Raw genomic sequence first — 16,454 nt, 5'->3', positions numbered from 1 at the left:
GCAGACCTACTAGAGAATGGACTTGAGGACACGGGGAGGGGGAAGGGTAAGCTGGGACAAAGTGAGAGAGTGGCATGGACATATATACACTACCATATGTAAAATAGATACCTAGTGGGTAGCAGCCACATAGCACAGGGAGATCAGCTCGGTGCTTTGTGACCAGCTAGAAGGGTGGGATAGGGAGGGTGGGAGGGAGGGAGACGCAAGAGGGAAGAGATATGGGGATATATGTATATGTATAACGATTCACTTTGTTATAAAGCAGAAACTAACACACCACTGTAAAGCAATTATACTCCAATAAAAATGTTAAAAAAAGATTAAAAAATAAAAGCTGTTTTGGCGATCAAGGGATTGTCCACTAGAGGGCAGTAAAAAGTTTAAAAACAAGAAAAAAGTTGACCTGAATCTTTTCTAATTTAATTTTCAATATATAGGGATATTATTGAGTTTTTAAAAAACAAGTAACTTGCCCTCTTTTTTATCCTAGGCAAAGTTGGATATTGCATTTGGAACACACCACACGTAAGCAATTTTTATGAAATGGGGGAGGGGAGGATATGAGTTTATAGATCAAAGGATGCTCTTCAGAAATCGCCCTTAGAGAGACTCACATGTGATGATTTTGCTGGGGGAAGAGCTATCACTTAGGAAGCAGAGGAAAAGGAGTTGTTTCTGAACAGCCTTAAGACCAAGTACCAGGATTCTGGCTCTGGACATGAAAGTCTGAATCTGTGATGCGGTTTCTGCTTTCTCTTGAGGGCGTTCATTATAGCCGACTGAGGGGGATAGATTGTGGTCCGCGGTTACGCATGACTGTACGTGCCGTAGTCACATGCCTATGGATTCTACCACTTTAAAGAAAGTCTTGTGAATTTCATAAGATTCTGAGTTGCATCACATAGAATATTGTTGGGTCAACTCTGCTGTGATTGAAAGAAAAACTGTTTTACAAGAAATTGTCATCTTGAGAGGCTGGTACCTGTCCCTGCTTCAAGACATCTCAGAAAATTCTCTTAGGATAATTTCTGAGACATTGCAAACAACAGACAGGAGAAACTTCTCTTACTTCCTACTTGATACATATCAGCTTGACTCCTGTTTTATTTGAGTCTTACTGTTTAATGGAGCCGCTTTACATAATTGTTCTCTAGCTGAGAAAAGAATAAGATATGGTTGCCTCGATTTCAGTATTTTTGTAAATCATATTTCTCTAGAAATATGTCACACTCAAAAGAGTGACAAAGGGCTTCCCTGGTGGCACAGTGGTTGAGAGTCCGCCTGCTGATGCAGGGGACACGGGATCGTGCCCCGGTCCGGGAAGATCCCACATGTCACGGAGCAGCTGGGCCCGTGAGCCATGGCCGCTGAGCCTGCGCGTCCAGAGCCTGTGCTCTGCAACAGGAGAGGCCACAGCAGTGAGAGGCCCACGTACGGCCAAAAAAAAAAAAAAAAGAGTGACAAAGCCTTACCTTTCTTCTAGACCAGCAGTGGAAACAGGTAGCCTGCTGCTTCAGGCATGTCCCTTTGGGTATCTGTCCCTAAGGCAACAAGGAATCTCATGGGAGGAAGTGTTTGCCCTGAGTCTTTCAGTAAACACTGTTTTCCTGATATTACGCCAAAAACGAGGGCATATGTTCATCATTCTCTTTGTAAGCTTAAAGCTATATTTTGCCAGTCTGTCTCCAGAAAGGAACCAGAGCAGAAAGCACTGAGCCACTTTGTGAAAGGATACCTATCAAGCATAGATTATCTGGTTTTAGGTGCTCTTGTGTAAATGTTGCTGCATTTACCAACCACCCCTAATTGGTAACTTTAGTGTAATGGAGGGTTGTTGAGAGTGACCTCAATCACCTACCTAGCTGAAGTGTCAGGCACAGAGCTCACAGAATGCTAATTTCAGCAAAGGATACAAAATAGCACTGAATAGGCTGAGTCAGAATCTTATGCTCCTATAGCTGCACCACCGTGGGAGACGCTGATGGGCGGCAGTAGTAGTCAGCCATCCTGGGAGAGATTCTGCAAGTAAAGCGCGCACCAGATGGATCCTTGTCCCCCGCCCTTAGCTGGAACCCTAGCCTAAATACCTTACTGATTCCAGAATACATTCAGCAAGCCCTGTTTTGGATCCTGGGCATGATTTGCTAGACCTGCAGTGCGGAGTTCCTGTGCAGGGCACGTGTTCTGTGCCCGCAGCCAGCGTTTCTTGGGCACTTTCACACTGCACTTAATATGCTAGCGAGTCATAGGAGAGCCTGGGTCGGGGGGAGGGACTGAGTGCTGGGCTGGCCCAGATCTGACACAGTGGCATTTGAGGGGGGTGGAGCTATCCTTTTTTTTTTTTTAATGCTATTCAAAAAATTACTTGGTCCTTTGTCTTCATTTTATAGACTAGAGGCCACAAGTAGGTAGGCAGTTTTGCTCCAGCCAGTGTTGGGAGACAGGACTAGAACTGTTTATTTTTGCTTAAGTTCTTAATTTACTTTTGTTGTTTCCTCACTGCTAAAATTAAACCTGTTTCCTTTGGCATGCGCGCGCATGCACACACACACACACACACGCTTTGCAAGCCCATTCTTCCTTTGCCTCCAACACATGCATTTTGCAGGTTAAACCCAGCAGAGTTCCTCATTCAGAGTTGACAGTGCCTAGGGAAGTACTGATAGACCCTTTCCCCACTCTGTAGTATGTGTGTAGTTTACATTTTGTTAAAATGCCAGTATTTTGTAGGAGATTGAACTCATGCCTTGAAATTACTTTCAGTTGTTCATTTTAAAATATTTTAAGAGTTATTCATTAAATGTCTATTATATTCTTGAAGCACAGCTCGAGGGGATCTAAAGTGTTTTAAGACATAGTGGTTTTTGTCCTTCCAGCTTTTAGTCTTTGGGTAAGAGAGGCAAGACAAACACATGAGCTAGGAAAGAAGGAAAGCCTTCCAGCTCCTGGTGACAGGTGTGAACACGTCCCCCGCCTCCCCCAACAGAGTGGAGCTGCCACAGTAACTCTGAAGGAGTCTCCGGGGTCACACTTGCGTCAGCTGGCAGGTGGTGACCACATACTACTTGGCGGCCCCATCCCCCAGGAGCTCATGGTCCTCTTAGAGACAGGGAACGTGCTCCATCCCTGCTTCCAGAATGCCGTGCAGTCCCGGGGCTTATCTCATAGTGCTTTAGAATGCTGAAGCTCTTTGGTGGCCCCCAGAGCTGGAAGCAAAGGCACCTCCCATGGCCCTGAGAATCCACAGGGGGAGGGAAGCGTCAGATGTGGCCGTGCAGCCAGGAGCAGTCATTCTCCTCTTCGGGCTGCAGCAGGGCCTCCCCTCCATGTGACCCACTCCTGCCCCATTAGCATGAAGTATCTGCGGCCCTGTCCAGCCCAAGGGAAGCTGTGCGCAGCGAGAGGAGGATCCAACATGTATCCTCCAAATAAGCGCTGCTTCCGGTTCACGTGGGGAGCTGGGTAGTCCCCATGACCTCTCCTAGCCACGGATTCTGCAGTTGTAAAATGGGAATGATAGCGCCTCCTCTGGATTGGGTGGCATTTAGTGTGCTAGCATTCTGTGCGGCTTCTAAAGCAGTGCCTGGCACATAAATGCTCCACAGACATTAGCTTGCCTTCCCCCTGTGCAGGAACAGCTTCAAATAGGGGAAATGTCCCTTCTGCCACCCCCATAGCTTAATAGATAATATGCAGGTCAGTGTTCTTCAGGGAAGACCTCATATTTTTATATGTTTGATCCGTTTTTAACTCTGACCTTATTGAGACATGGCATTTTGTCTATGAAAAGATTAATATGACTCCCCTTAGATTAGTTCTCAATGCTATTTGATAGGATTCACTGACATTAGTGCATGATTTTCCTGTTAATTGATGCCTTAACTAATGGAAATATTTGTCAGAGTTAAATCATGAATTCGTAACTGGCTTATTCTTAATTGCAGTCAACTACTGATTTGGCAACTGTGTATGTAAATTTGCCCAGATTTCAGGGAGCACATCTCATACATGGAAAGAAGATTGGCTCAACAGCTGTCATTTCTCCAGCTTTGCATTAATTTACCATTTGCCAGCTTGGGTTAAATTCTCGTTCTGGCAAGAGCTAAATCTCATTCTCTGTATAGTCTTTTCTGTACTTTTTAATGCTAATAACCCCATTCTGTGGAGATAGTATTTGGGATGTTGTTTATTTGAGAGAACCAGTGGTTCATTTTTTTCCCACGTGTAAGCTGACTTCCATCAGTAAATGTTAAGTAGCATTTTGGCCTCCATAGAAATAAGGTAGAGTTACTGCCTTGAGTGAATCTCTAGTTGGGGGAGAGAGAATTTAGGTTCCTGAAATAATTAGAAAACCATCAGGAGGCCAAGAATCATCTGAAAGTAGATGGCAGAGTAAAGCAAGGCATGGAAGCGGTAGAGGGAATGTACACCTGGAGTGTTTTACATTTAACAAAACATGTACTGCATTTCATTCTCACATCAGCCCTATGAAGTGAACACGGGGTTGATCCTTCATGCCACAAGTGAGAAGCCGAGGCTCAGGGGACATGGAACGACTCAGATATTAAATGACTTACGTAGGGTCCTATGGCTTCTAACTGATGAACACTGGTACTTAGGTCTTTCAGCTTCGGAGGAAAGCTCTTATCTGTCCTGTTCCCTCCCTCTCACTGGATTAAACTAAGAGAAATAATCTGATGACTAGGGAAGCCCCATGGGAAAGAAGGGAATCTCTAGGGCTGATTTGAGTAAAGGGAGAAGAAAAGGGAAGACTTACCTCAAGCCCAGGTACACGCTGGTGACAAGTCTGGCGTCTGTAGAGTCTGAAGAAAGATCAGTCTCTTGAAAGTGAAGCATCTTTCAAACTTAAACTGCAACCCACAGTAGGAAACGGCGTTTGTCATTTCAGTCTGCTGCACGTGTCTGTACTGATAAGTGCTGAAACCAGAGTTTCACGAACCAGCACTTAAATATATGCAATATACTCTTGAGTTTCTAATTTATTCTGTTGCAGTTTTTTTTTAATGCAAGGTAGCCACAGCGTAGCAAGAGGTTGTGACCGTACTCTGAAAACACTGGGCAAGAAGATTCCTGTTGTCCCTGATAGTAATGGGTGATGCTGAATAGATAATAAGGAGCCAGACTACAGTGTGGGGAGGGGTTTAAAGTGCCAGGACTGGCCACGTGGACGGGATGGAGCAAAAGTTCATTTACCACCAAATACTCAGCATTTTGGAAGGCGGTTTTCCACTTGTCACTTAAGCAGACTTTGATAACAGTGATGTATGGAAGAAAAGAAAACTAAATGTTCAAAGTTGGGATAATGTAATAAGAGTTTAAAGAATTCCTTTAGCTATTGCATTTGCATTCCAAAGGTATTATGAGAGTACTGTTAATGCTTTTTGATCCTTTTTCTGTTTTTAAAGGAAAATGATGCTACTGCTGTACGAAGAAGGCATCCGGGTTGTCATACACACCTCCAACCTCATTCACGCCGACTGGCACCAGAAAACACAAGGGTTTGTAGGGTTCCGTTCATTTCTTGGTAGTCACTGAGAAAGGTCAAAAGCGAGAACATTCGACTTATTCTTTTTCTCCTGCTTTTTAATTGTGAAAAACCCCAGAATTATGGCATAGAAAAGAGACATATGCAAAAAAAAGTGATGGTATTCTTTTACTACCTCCCCCCAGTTCCTCTCTTGAGGTAGCCGGTGTTAACCGTTTAGCACATAATCATCCATAACTGCCTTTATTATACCTGTAAACATACATATTTAGACACCGTAGTTTTTTTCTAGTTTTTACAAAATGGCATCATACATACACTCTACAGCAGAGCAGATCCAAGGATCTGAGGCAGGAAAGAGGATGAAAAATGAAAGGCCTGAACCTATTATTTTTCCATTAAGACCCTCCTGATAACTTTCTTGGTCCGCACTTATTCCTGCACCCACTTGTACTTGGCACTTCCCAACAGGTATCAAAAGAAAACTTGGGGGTTGATTGTACACTAAAAATGTCCCCTCACCCCCAGTCAGTTTAGTTTCCCATAAAACAAATCTAAATTTTTAGAGCCTATAACATGATTGTGAATCTCCAAAAGAATTGAACATGAAGGTTTTTCATGGCTTTATTTTATTTTATTTTTTAAATTACTAACCCTTTGTCCTTGGTGCATATATACCAGATCTAGGTTTTGATCTCCTAAGAGAAGTTTAGGTTTATTTTTAGGGATTTTAGGGACTTGTTCAAATTGTTTCACACTTCGTTCTCCTTCCCGATAAGGCTTCATTATGACCAGCCTTAATTTCGCTTTCTTTCACTTAAAGCTATTCTGCACGTCTCTGCCTTCCTGTGTTAGAAGGAACTCACCCTTTCAAGGTTCGAGAATCTTCCCCTGCATCTTCCCCCTCATTCCCTTGCTCATACCATTGCCCAGCCTGGGCTAGAACCCTATTCTGGGGCTCTGACTGAGCCCAAGTTAGACCTTCAGTTGAGCTGAGACAGAGAGCCTCCTAGCCCCCATCCTCTGGGCCTGCTGACCCTGAGTGGGCCGGGCAGCACCACAGCTGCCTCTTCCCTCACACAGCCTTTCCCTGAGCCAGATGTGTGTCATCCTCTCTTCACTCCCCTTCCCCACCCTAGCAGGTGGCTTGATCCCCTGTCCCCACTGCCTGATGGTTTTCCTACAAACGTGTTCTAGTTTCCAAGTGTCCCACTTAAGATATGCTTCTCAAAATGCAGCGTTGTTACGATGGGTTCAGGGTCTCGGGGATGGACTGTCTCTAAGAGCCTCAGCCGTGGTGCTCTTTTTTTTTTTTTTAACATCTTTATTGGAGTATAATTGCTTTACAATGGTGTGTTAGTTTCTGCTTTATAACAAAGTGAATCAGTTATACATATTTTCCCATATCTCTTCCCTCTTGCTTCTCCCTCCCTCCCACCCTCCCTATCCCACCCCTCTAGGTGGTCACAAACCACTGAGCTGATCTCCCTGTGCTATGCGGCTGCTTCCCACTAGCTATCTGTTTTACGTTTGGTAGTATATATATGTCCATGCCACTCTCTCACTCTGTCACAGCTTACCCTTCCCCCTCCCCATATCCTCAGGTCCATTCTCTAGTAGGTCTGTGTCTTTATTCCCGTCTTGCTCCTAGGTTCTTCATGACCTTTTTTTCCCCTTAGATTCCATATATATGTGTTAGCATACGGTATTTGTTTTTCTCTTTCTGACTTACTTCACTCTGTATGACAGACTCTGGGTCCATCCACCTCACTACAAATAACTCAATTTAGTTTCTTTTTATGGCTGAGTAATATTCCATTGTATATATGTGCCACATCTTCTTTATCCGTATAAGACACTGATGAAAGAACTTAAAGATGATACAAATAGATTGAGAGATATACCATGTTCTTGGATTGGAAGAACCAACAGTGTGAAAATGACTCTACTGCCCAAAGCAATCTACAGATTCAATGCAATCCCTATCAAACTACCACTGGCATTTTTCACAGAACTAGAACAAAAAATTTCACAATTTGTATGGAAACACAAAAGACCCCGAATAGCCAAAGCAATCTTGAGAACGAAAAATGGAGCTGGAGGAATCAGGCTCCCTGACTTCAGACTGTACTACAAAGCTACAGTAATCAAGATGGTATGGTACTGGCACAAAAACAGAAATATAGATCAACGGAACAGGTTAGAAAGCCCAGAGATAAACCCACACACATATGGTCACCTTATCTCTGATAAAGGAGACAAGAATCTACAGTGGAGAAAGGACAGCCTCTTCAATAATGGTGCTGGGAAAACTGGACAGGTACATGTAAAAGTATGAAATTAGATCACTCCCTAACACCATACACAAAAATAAACTCAAACTGGATTAAAGGGCTTCCCTGGTGGTACAGTGGTTTGGAGTCCGCCTGCCAATGCAGGGGACACGGGTTCGTGCCCTGGTCCAGGAAGATCCCACATGCCGCGGAGCAGCTGGGCCCGTGAGGCCATGGCCGCTGAGCCTGTGCGTCCGGAGCCTGTGCTCCGCAACGGGAGAGGCCACAGCAGTGAGAGGCCCAAGTACTGCAAACAAAAAAAAGTGGATTAAAGGCCTAAATGTAAGGCCAGACACTATCAAACTCTTAGAGGAAAACATAGGCAGAACGCTCTATGACATAAATCATAGCAAGATCCTTTTTGACCCACCTCCTTGAGAAATGGAAATAAAAACAAAAATAAACAAATGGGACCTAATGAAACTTAAAAGCTTTTGCACAGCAAAGGAAACCATAAACAAGACCAAAAGACAGCCCTCAGGGTGGGAGAAAGTATTCGTAGTGCTCTTGATCCATCGAGTTTCTGGTTAACAAGGTCTTTGCTACCCCACGAGCTTCTAAACTGCTAGCTTGCATTCTGGGACTCGTGACTCATATGTAGCCCCATCTAAAAAGGAAGTGATATTAACACAGCTTGTTCTTGAGGGAACAATAACATAGCTAAAGGGATTTATCGAGTTGGGTCTCCCGAGTCTCAAAGAATCCCACCCACAGCCTCTAGCACCTCTGGAGCTTGAGTTTATAGGCAGCCAGGCCTGTTTCCTTAGGTGTCTCTGGGTTGGCTACTATGGGGAAGGGTTTAAGGGCAAATGGCTCCGGTGTTCATTTTTCTCCTTTATTTAAAAAAACTTTTAATTTAAATGTTTTAAAAAATGTATTGACTAGGTAACTTCACGTGGTTCAGAACCAAAGTACCAAGGGTATGAAATCTCCCTCCAACTTCCCTCTGCCGGCCACCCCAGAATAGGAGGTGCTGTTATATCACGGTTAGTCTAGATTCTACTCTCTCTGATACTTTGATGTCGTGGGTTGTAACTTTTTAAAATATTGGCTTGGCCAAAAAGTTCGTTCGGGTTTTTCCGTAAGACCTTATGGAAAAACCCAAACGAACTTTTTGGCCAGCCCAATATTTAAAAGTAGTTTTTTTGTGTAATCTTATTTCCTAGTCATCCTATCATGGCTCTGCTGATTCTTTCCTTCTCCACATGTGTTCCAGCCATCCTTTTCACCTGCTTCTTGGTCCACCTGTTAATTTCTCAATTTTAAAATTATTTGGCCCAGGATGATTTCTCTTCTTACTTTGTGAAATGTTAAAAACGCCTCACAGTCGTCATCTGTCATGTTCCTCATTTAGAACTCTCGTGAGTGAACCTCTAATCCAGGAGCAGCCCCGCTCACCCTGTGGGCTCTGAGTTGCTGCTGGGAGGAGAGACCTTAGCCAGCCAGCCTGTCATGGTCGCGTTACACGCACAGGGTCAGAGGGAGGCCCAGAGTGGTCACCAAGCTTGCCCAGAATGACACAACCAGGTAGAAGCAGATCCAAGTCCAGAGCCTGTATTCCCGTCCTGGTCACAAGTATAACCCCTCATGCAAGGGGTCACCTCGAGGTGGGAAGGGAAGCTGTGACTTGCCACCCTGCTAGAAACGTGCACAGAGTTCACAAGACGCACAGCCGGGATCCTCGTGGTCCTGGATCCTTCCTGCCCTGACAGCCTGCCTCTTACTAGTCTCCTTGGAGGGCTGCTGAGTGAAAGAGGAATTGGGCAGTTTCTCTTTTGGCTTGTTGGGTAGAAGTGTGAAAATAACCCAAGAAGGGGAAAAAGGCAGACACAGCTCATACTTGCTGAGGCTGCTTTAAGTAAGACCCTGTTCATTACCTCGTGGGCGCCTTGGTGAGGCAGAGCTGTTAACCTGATTTTGCTGTGGAAGAAACAGCACAAGAAGTTTGAAGCCATATACTTCTTTGTAACCTACGAGGGACCACTTCACAGAAGGACTAGGTTTCGCTGTGGTTGTTTGCCATTTGTGGGTATGATATAGATGTTTTGGCAAAGTACACTGACAAAGAATTGATGAAAGATGTCTTTAAAGTTTTTTTACTGAATTATTTGAAAGTCTGAGGTTAGTGTTAATGTAACATGACTAAATGTGGCCTATACTCATTCCAGACACCAGATGTGGGATATATATATCCCATATGTTATATATGAAAATGAGTTTGTTTATTGAAAACATATTTGCACATACATTTTTTTCTTAGATAACTTTTATTTTCCACTTGGCTAAAGAGTTACATTGACGTAGGCATGGGCAGAACCCTGCTGGGGTTACTGCTGGAGGTGTGGAGTTGCTATAGCAGTTAGGGGTAGAACACTTAACTGTTGTCATCAAGTCTTTAAAAATGATGTAGAGGTGCGAGGGGGAAGGTATGTGAATGCAGGAGAGAGCATGGAGAGACTGAGTCGGGAGAGGCGGACAGAGGCCAGGTCTTACTGGGTCTTAAGTTCACAGTGAGGTTTTCAAAAATAATTATGAATATGATGGGAACCATTGGAGTGGTGCCATCAGATTTGTTTCATGTTTTATAAGGATGACCTTACCTACCATGGAGAGAGGTAGTGAGAATTCACCTCTTCTTTAGGGTGAGTGCCTAATCAATACAGAGGTAACACTGATCAGCTGTGCTTCTGACTGTTAAAGGTTTTTTTTTTTTTTTCCATTCCAGAATGTGGTTGAGCCCCTTGTACCCACGAATAGTCCATGGGACCCACAGATCTGGAGAATCAACCACACACTTTAAAGCTGACCTCATCAGCTACTTGATGGCTTATAACACCGCTCCCCTCAAGGAGTGGATAGATACCATCCAGCAGCACGACCTCTCAGAAACAAAGTACGTGGCCTCTTAGCAACTTGGGGTGCTTACCTTGAGCGCCATATGAGGTCTGGGACACGGGGGCCTGGCAGGAGATGGCTGTCCTTCGGGACGTGATGAGAGCAGGCCTGTCACTGTCTGCACCTCCTGGTCCTCGGGCACTGAAGTGGGGGCACTGAAGTGGAGGCCGGGAGAACTTGCCCCTCACCTGAGTGCCATCACCCCATCCCCTCCCATCCCAGCTGGAGAGCTTTCTCTTAAAATTGCTGAGCTCTTTGCCTGGTATCTCACACCCCGTGGGTGTCCCACCATTACTTGATGTGCTCAAAAATGATTTTAAGTGTCAGTCACTCCTCTGAAGAGGCATCTCAAGAAAGTGTGTTGACTCTTAGAATATTTCTTGCTTAATGTTAGTTTTCATGCGTATTTTGTGATTTGGGGAGTCCACAAATCACTATGTTCTATAACTTGTGCTTTATATCTTTTTAGTGTTTACCTTATTGGCTCAACCCCAGGACGCTTTCAAGGAAATCAGAAAGATAATTGGGGACATTTTAGGCTTAGGAAGGTAACAGAATTTTTATTATTTTACCATTTTTTTAAATTTAATGTATGTTCTGTCCTTTTTCATTTATAATTGGTATATTTTGAAGGCAGCTTCATAGTATCTCTAGCACAATTCTGGGCAAATAGTAGGCACTTGATAATTGATTGTCTAATTATAGTTTCCAGTAATTACTTGCATTTTAACATTTTGCCTCATTTATAGGTGTAGAGTTAACAATTATAAATGGCAAAAGTATGTAGAGGTTTTTATTTCTTGTAATAAAGATAGAGATTTTTAATTCATATAAGTATTATAGCTTTTCATCAGCGCATCAAGGATTTCTAACACAAATTCAACAAAGAACAGAAAATAGTGTTGAGTGAAGACTGCAACTGAGCTATGATGTGTTTTGTTTGCTAAACCATTGCCCTGAGAACTGTAATTATGTCAATGACATTTGCTGCTGGTATGAAAATAAGCCAAGAAAGATCTTTAACAAAATAAAACAACCAGCAAGATAAAGCTTAAAGTTTTCTCCACCTCTCTCTAGGAGTCAGTTTATCGACCTTGGTAAATTCCTCAAAGGGGCTTTCTTAAAAGCCCCTCTTTTTCCATAAATTATGTTGTCTGAGAATTCCACCCGGCCAATGACAACTTTTCACTTTAATTTCCTTTTGTAAGTGAGACCACAGCTGAAAGCGGGCAAGGTCTTGAAGCCACCATCTTTCTATCTTGACCTGGGGTGGAGAGGGTCCCACATACTGGCTAAGTGCACAGCTTTGTGGGCGGATACCCACACCCAGGGCCAAATCCTGACCTGGTTATGAGCCATGTGATCTTGCCTTGCTCCTTAACCCCTCTTGACATCCATAAAATGGGCATAATAATAGTACTTCCCTCACAGAATTACATAAGGATTAAATGAGGAAATGAATGCAAGGCATGTGTTGAGTGTTCGGTAAGCACTAGTGTGCTTACTAGTGTGGCCTGTGGGCCAGTGGTTCAGAACGGCCAGGTGATCGCACATATTGTGCAGCATCCCAATCTTATTGAAAGCTGAGTAGCATCTTGGAGTTTGCGACCACTTTCCACTGTCAGGAGCTCGTGGTGCATCATAGCCACATTCCAAGGAAGATGGGTGATCAGACGTATGTTCCACTGAGGTGTAAAGAGAAGCCCAGGGACTTGGCCAGGGTCATGTACCTGATCGAGGACTGAGCCCAGAATAGCCCAAGATAGAAGCTGAGTCTTGTTGTTGGCTCAGTCCTGTTTCCTATGCCATGTTGCACCCAGGGTGGAAGTTGAGAACTATTTGGGCTCTTTGGGGAAGTGTGTTTATAAATATTAATGCCTACTCTGTGGTAAGGAAAATAATACATATAAACTAAACAATACATCCGTCAGAATATGAGCTCCACTGGGGCAGGAACTGTGGGGTTTTTTTGTTGTTGCCATCTCCAGCCTCTAGGAAGACCCTCGGTATGTGTTTAAATGGATAAAATTTCCCAGTGTTTTCTGAATTGTTTCTGCAGCTTTGCATAAATATCAGACAAAGAAGGAAATGCAGGTCAGTCTTCTGCAGTGCTTATGGTAGTATGTATCTATATGTAAATATATTCCCTTTTATTTACAGAGCATCACAGCTGCCTAGATCCCAAGGGTTAAACCTCTTTCAAATGATACGAGTTAAAATATACAATAGCTTGACCTCCTAGTATTGCTTAGGTATGTTAAACCATTGCAACTTCAAGGCAAAAATCTAATTTCATATGGCAGGTTGGTGCTTTATCTGACATTGCTAATAAAATGGGTCTTCTTTTTTTTTTTTAATCTGTTTTTGCTTTTAGTACAAATCAAAGAATTTTGGAAGAATACTTGTGTCTACTTACTCCATTAAAATAAAATATCTTCAGTGTTTAAAAATATTTCCCAAAGAAGGAAAAGAAACTACACATGGGTATAAACTTGGTTGCTAATATTTTCAGCCTTTCCTTGTGAATGAGGCATTCCAAGGGCAGAAAACCACGTTCTGAGTTGTCACAGCATTTCTGTTCACGTGTTTGGAGTAACGGTAGCATTCATTTTTATTCTCTCATAGCTTCTGAAAGAGCATGCCTCGTCCATACCTAAAGCAGAGTCCTGGCCTATAGTAGGTCAGTTCTCAAGCGTTGGCTCCATGGGGGCCGATGAATCAAAATGGTTGTGTTCTGAGTTTAAAGAGAGCTTGGTGACACTGGGCAAAGAAAGCAGGACCCCAGGAAGTGCTGTTCCTCTTCATCTGGTGAGTGTCCCCCTCCTCGAGGTCACTGTTCTTATCCTCTAGTCCAGGGGAAGAATCAAATCAGTCCTCGTTGTCATAGAGAGATGTTTCATTCCGTGGTTTGGGGATGGAAGCAGCAGTCCCTTAGCATAGTCGTTTGTAATCAAGTGGCCCTAATATCATTTGGGGCTGGGAGCTTGCTGGTTTGGTCAGAGCTCCATCTCAGCCACAGACTAGCCTGCGAATTCTCCATTCCTTCCTTGAGGTCGTCAAGCCAAGGGAAAAAATACTTGATAAAACATTGCCAGCAGAATTACAAGCATTATTAGTTTAGAGACCTTTGAATTAATAATTTTGCATTCAATTCAGTGTTAATTTGTCATTTCAGAGGAAAAAAAAATACTCAAATGGAAAGGTAATTTTCTTTCATTGACTATAAATGCTTTCTGTAGTTTAATTACTAGAAGTTTAATTTTCAGTAAGATGGGAACTTGTTTAAAATTTAAAGCACGTTTTCTAAGTCTTTAGGTATTTCTAATTGAGATTTTCATTTTCTTAAAAACGCATCTTCATTCCTTTTAACAAATAGTTCTTCCATGTGGTACATTCCAAGTTTTTTTTGTTTTTTTTTTTAGATCTATCCTTCAGTGGAAAACGTGCGGACCAGCTTAGAAGGATATCCAGGTGATTGTTGGGGAAACTGTCCTGATTGTATTTTGTGTTTGTGTATATTTCATAAATGCCCTGGTAAACGTTTTCTTTTTTAATTTTATTGGGATATAGCTGATTTACAATGTTGTGTTAGTTTCAGGTGTACAGCAAAGTGATTCAGTTATACATGGCCCTGGTAAACTTTTTAAAACAAGTAATAAAAATGCCTTCCTCCTTGAGACCAGAAAAGTGTTGGTTAGAAATTTAGAGATTATTCTCTCTTAACTAGATAAGGATCATGACAGTAGGTAATATTGAGCAGTGCTGTGTTCCAAAGATGATGCCATGCAGTTGGGCAATTTGTGTGTTATTTAATCCTCACAATAATGCTCTGAGTGATTGATACTTTTACCAATAAGATTGTTCTCACTTCTGCCACCAGCAGATTGGTTGTCCAGACAAGACGTCCGGATAAAACCAGCTTCCCCTACAGCTGTGTGTCATACCTTTCTCTGACCTCTCTATCCCCACATCCCCCCTGCCTGAAGTACGATGTGGTTCTTCCAGATTTGAATTCCAGATACAGATAATATTGAAGCTCCGGAACTTACGCTTAATACTGAGATGAAACCTTTGGTATAACCCAGTTGATACATCTTGTCTTGCAAGAGCTTCATCTGTAAATCCTAGGACTGTTTTGTAGACATCTTTCAGTCTTGTCCTCTATTTCCCTTATGTCAGTGCTGGGCACTAAGCTTATTTAGAATTCAGGAGGTATTAACCAGAAACCCAAACAGGGTAATGCCTTGGGAAAAGGGGAAGTCTGATTGGCATTTGCTTATGGCTAGAAGCAGAGTGCTCTGAATTAGACCAGCTTAGTCCATTCATTGCTTATCAAACTACATGTGACCCTGCCAGAAAAATCTCAGTAGGGTTTGGAGCGTATTAGCCCATTTGTTGCTTTTTAATAGCAAGCTAAAATTACTTCACTGAGACTCAGGGACGTGGTGATTTTCTGGTTTATTTGGCTGCTTTTTTTTTTTTTTTTTCCTCCTTTCTGTACTTCTAATAGGCTAGATCCATTCAAAGCATGTTTTTTAGTAGGGAAGAACTTGGTATTTTCAATAAAGCTATTGGGTAACTGGTCCTTGAAACCTCAGCTATGTTCTTAGTTAATTTGTAGTGGGAGACACAACATGCCTTATTTGATATGTCAGAAATTTAAAGCCCTCTTTGGATATAGATTACTATGGAGAAGTTCTAACGTGTTTGGAAAGTCACTGATGAATCTACAGTGAACTTTCTTCCTTTCAAAGAGGAACAACAGTTGGCTTCTAATTGTGTTTCCACTTGGAACTGTATCTTCGTTCTCTTTGTAGGACTATGGCTATTAGAATTCCTTTTTAAAAATGTAACTGTTTACTGAACATTTTAATTTAGTGGTCCTTTTATTTCATTTGTAAGAATCTGTGTAGCTAGGACAAAGTCTATTTGGAAATATCAGTGTAAAAGGTGAAGGAGGCAGGAGGACCAAGTTTTTATCCTAGTGTGCCTTCCCCCGAGTGTCCTGGTCTTGGGCAAAAAAACAGGTGCACCAAACCTCATCTTGCACAATATGGCTAAGGGTGTCTCACCTGCATGAGGACAGCAGGATGGGCAGAGATTCATTCTCTGGTCTTTCCTAACATTTCAGATCTGTGCTATTATAGATGTTAAATTTCCACCACCACTACCACCCCAGTGATTAAATACCTTTTTCTCTTCAGATAGTAAACATTTACTATTTGACATGCATACCTAAGAAAGGAAACCCCATTGAGAGAGCAAACCCAAAGCAGGTTTGTTTAGCCATTTTCTTTCAAAGAACTATTCCATAAGATGAAGTAAGTAGTGGTTTTCTTTTACCTTCCAACTGTTTGCTGTAGATTTTCTTCTTAACAAAGGATCCTCAAATTATAGTCAGTAACTTTCATTTTTTTATTTTTCTTATTTTAAAAGCTGGGGGCTCTCTTCCCTATAGCATCCAGACGGCGGAGAAACAGAATTGGCTCCATTCCTATTTTCAGTAAGTAATAGGTTTAGAGTGCTGCCTTTGCTTCTTTAGGGTAAAATAAGAATGTTATTTGTCAGTATGATTTTTTTTAAAAAAAGGACCTTATATAATATAGCTATATTTTTTATCTGCATATGTTAGTGATAGAAATCATTTAAAACAAGGTTCTAAACATTTCTTGGAAATGGTTTTTAATACCAAAGAGTCAAATATTGGCGTACAGAGA

At 42.4% G+C, this 16,454-nt stretch overlaps 1 protein-coding gene across 1 annotated transcript in view; it reads left to right on the top strand.

The window, feature by feature from the left end:
- TDP1 (tyrosyl-DNA phosphodiesterase 1) overlaps positions 1-16,454 on the top strand; it is a 74,526-nt gene that overhangs the window by 15,260 nt on the left and 42,812 nt on the right. The window contains exons 5-11 of the mRNA XM_007471893.1: positions 494-528; positions 5,430-5,522; positions 10,568-10,735; positions 11,207-11,285; positions 13,363-13,545; positions 14,160-14,208; positions 16,174-16,240. Of these exons, the coding sequence (XP_007471955.1) occupies positions 494-528; positions 5,430-5,522; positions 10,568-10,735; positions 11,207-11,285; positions 13,363-13,545; positions 14,160-14,208; positions 16,174-16,240 (674 nt within the window). The remainder of the gene's footprint in view (positions 1-493; positions 529-5,429; positions 5,523-10,567; positions 10,736-11,206; positions 11,286-13,362; positions 13,546-14,159; positions 14,209-16,173; positions 16,241-16,454) is intronic.

Source organism: Lipotes vexillifer, unplaced genomic scaffold, assembly GCF_000442215.2.
Source record: "Lipotes vexillifer unplaced genomic scaffold, Lipotes_vexillifer_v1.1 scaffold751, whole genome shotgun sequence".
In the NCBI taxonomy this organism is placed as follows: domain Eukaryota; kingdom Metazoa; phylum Chordata; class Mammalia; order Artiodactyla; family Lipotidae; genus Lipotes; species Lipotes vexillifer.
Note: the sequence above shows the minus strand (reverse complement) of the source record. Positions and strands in the feature narration are given on the sequence as shown.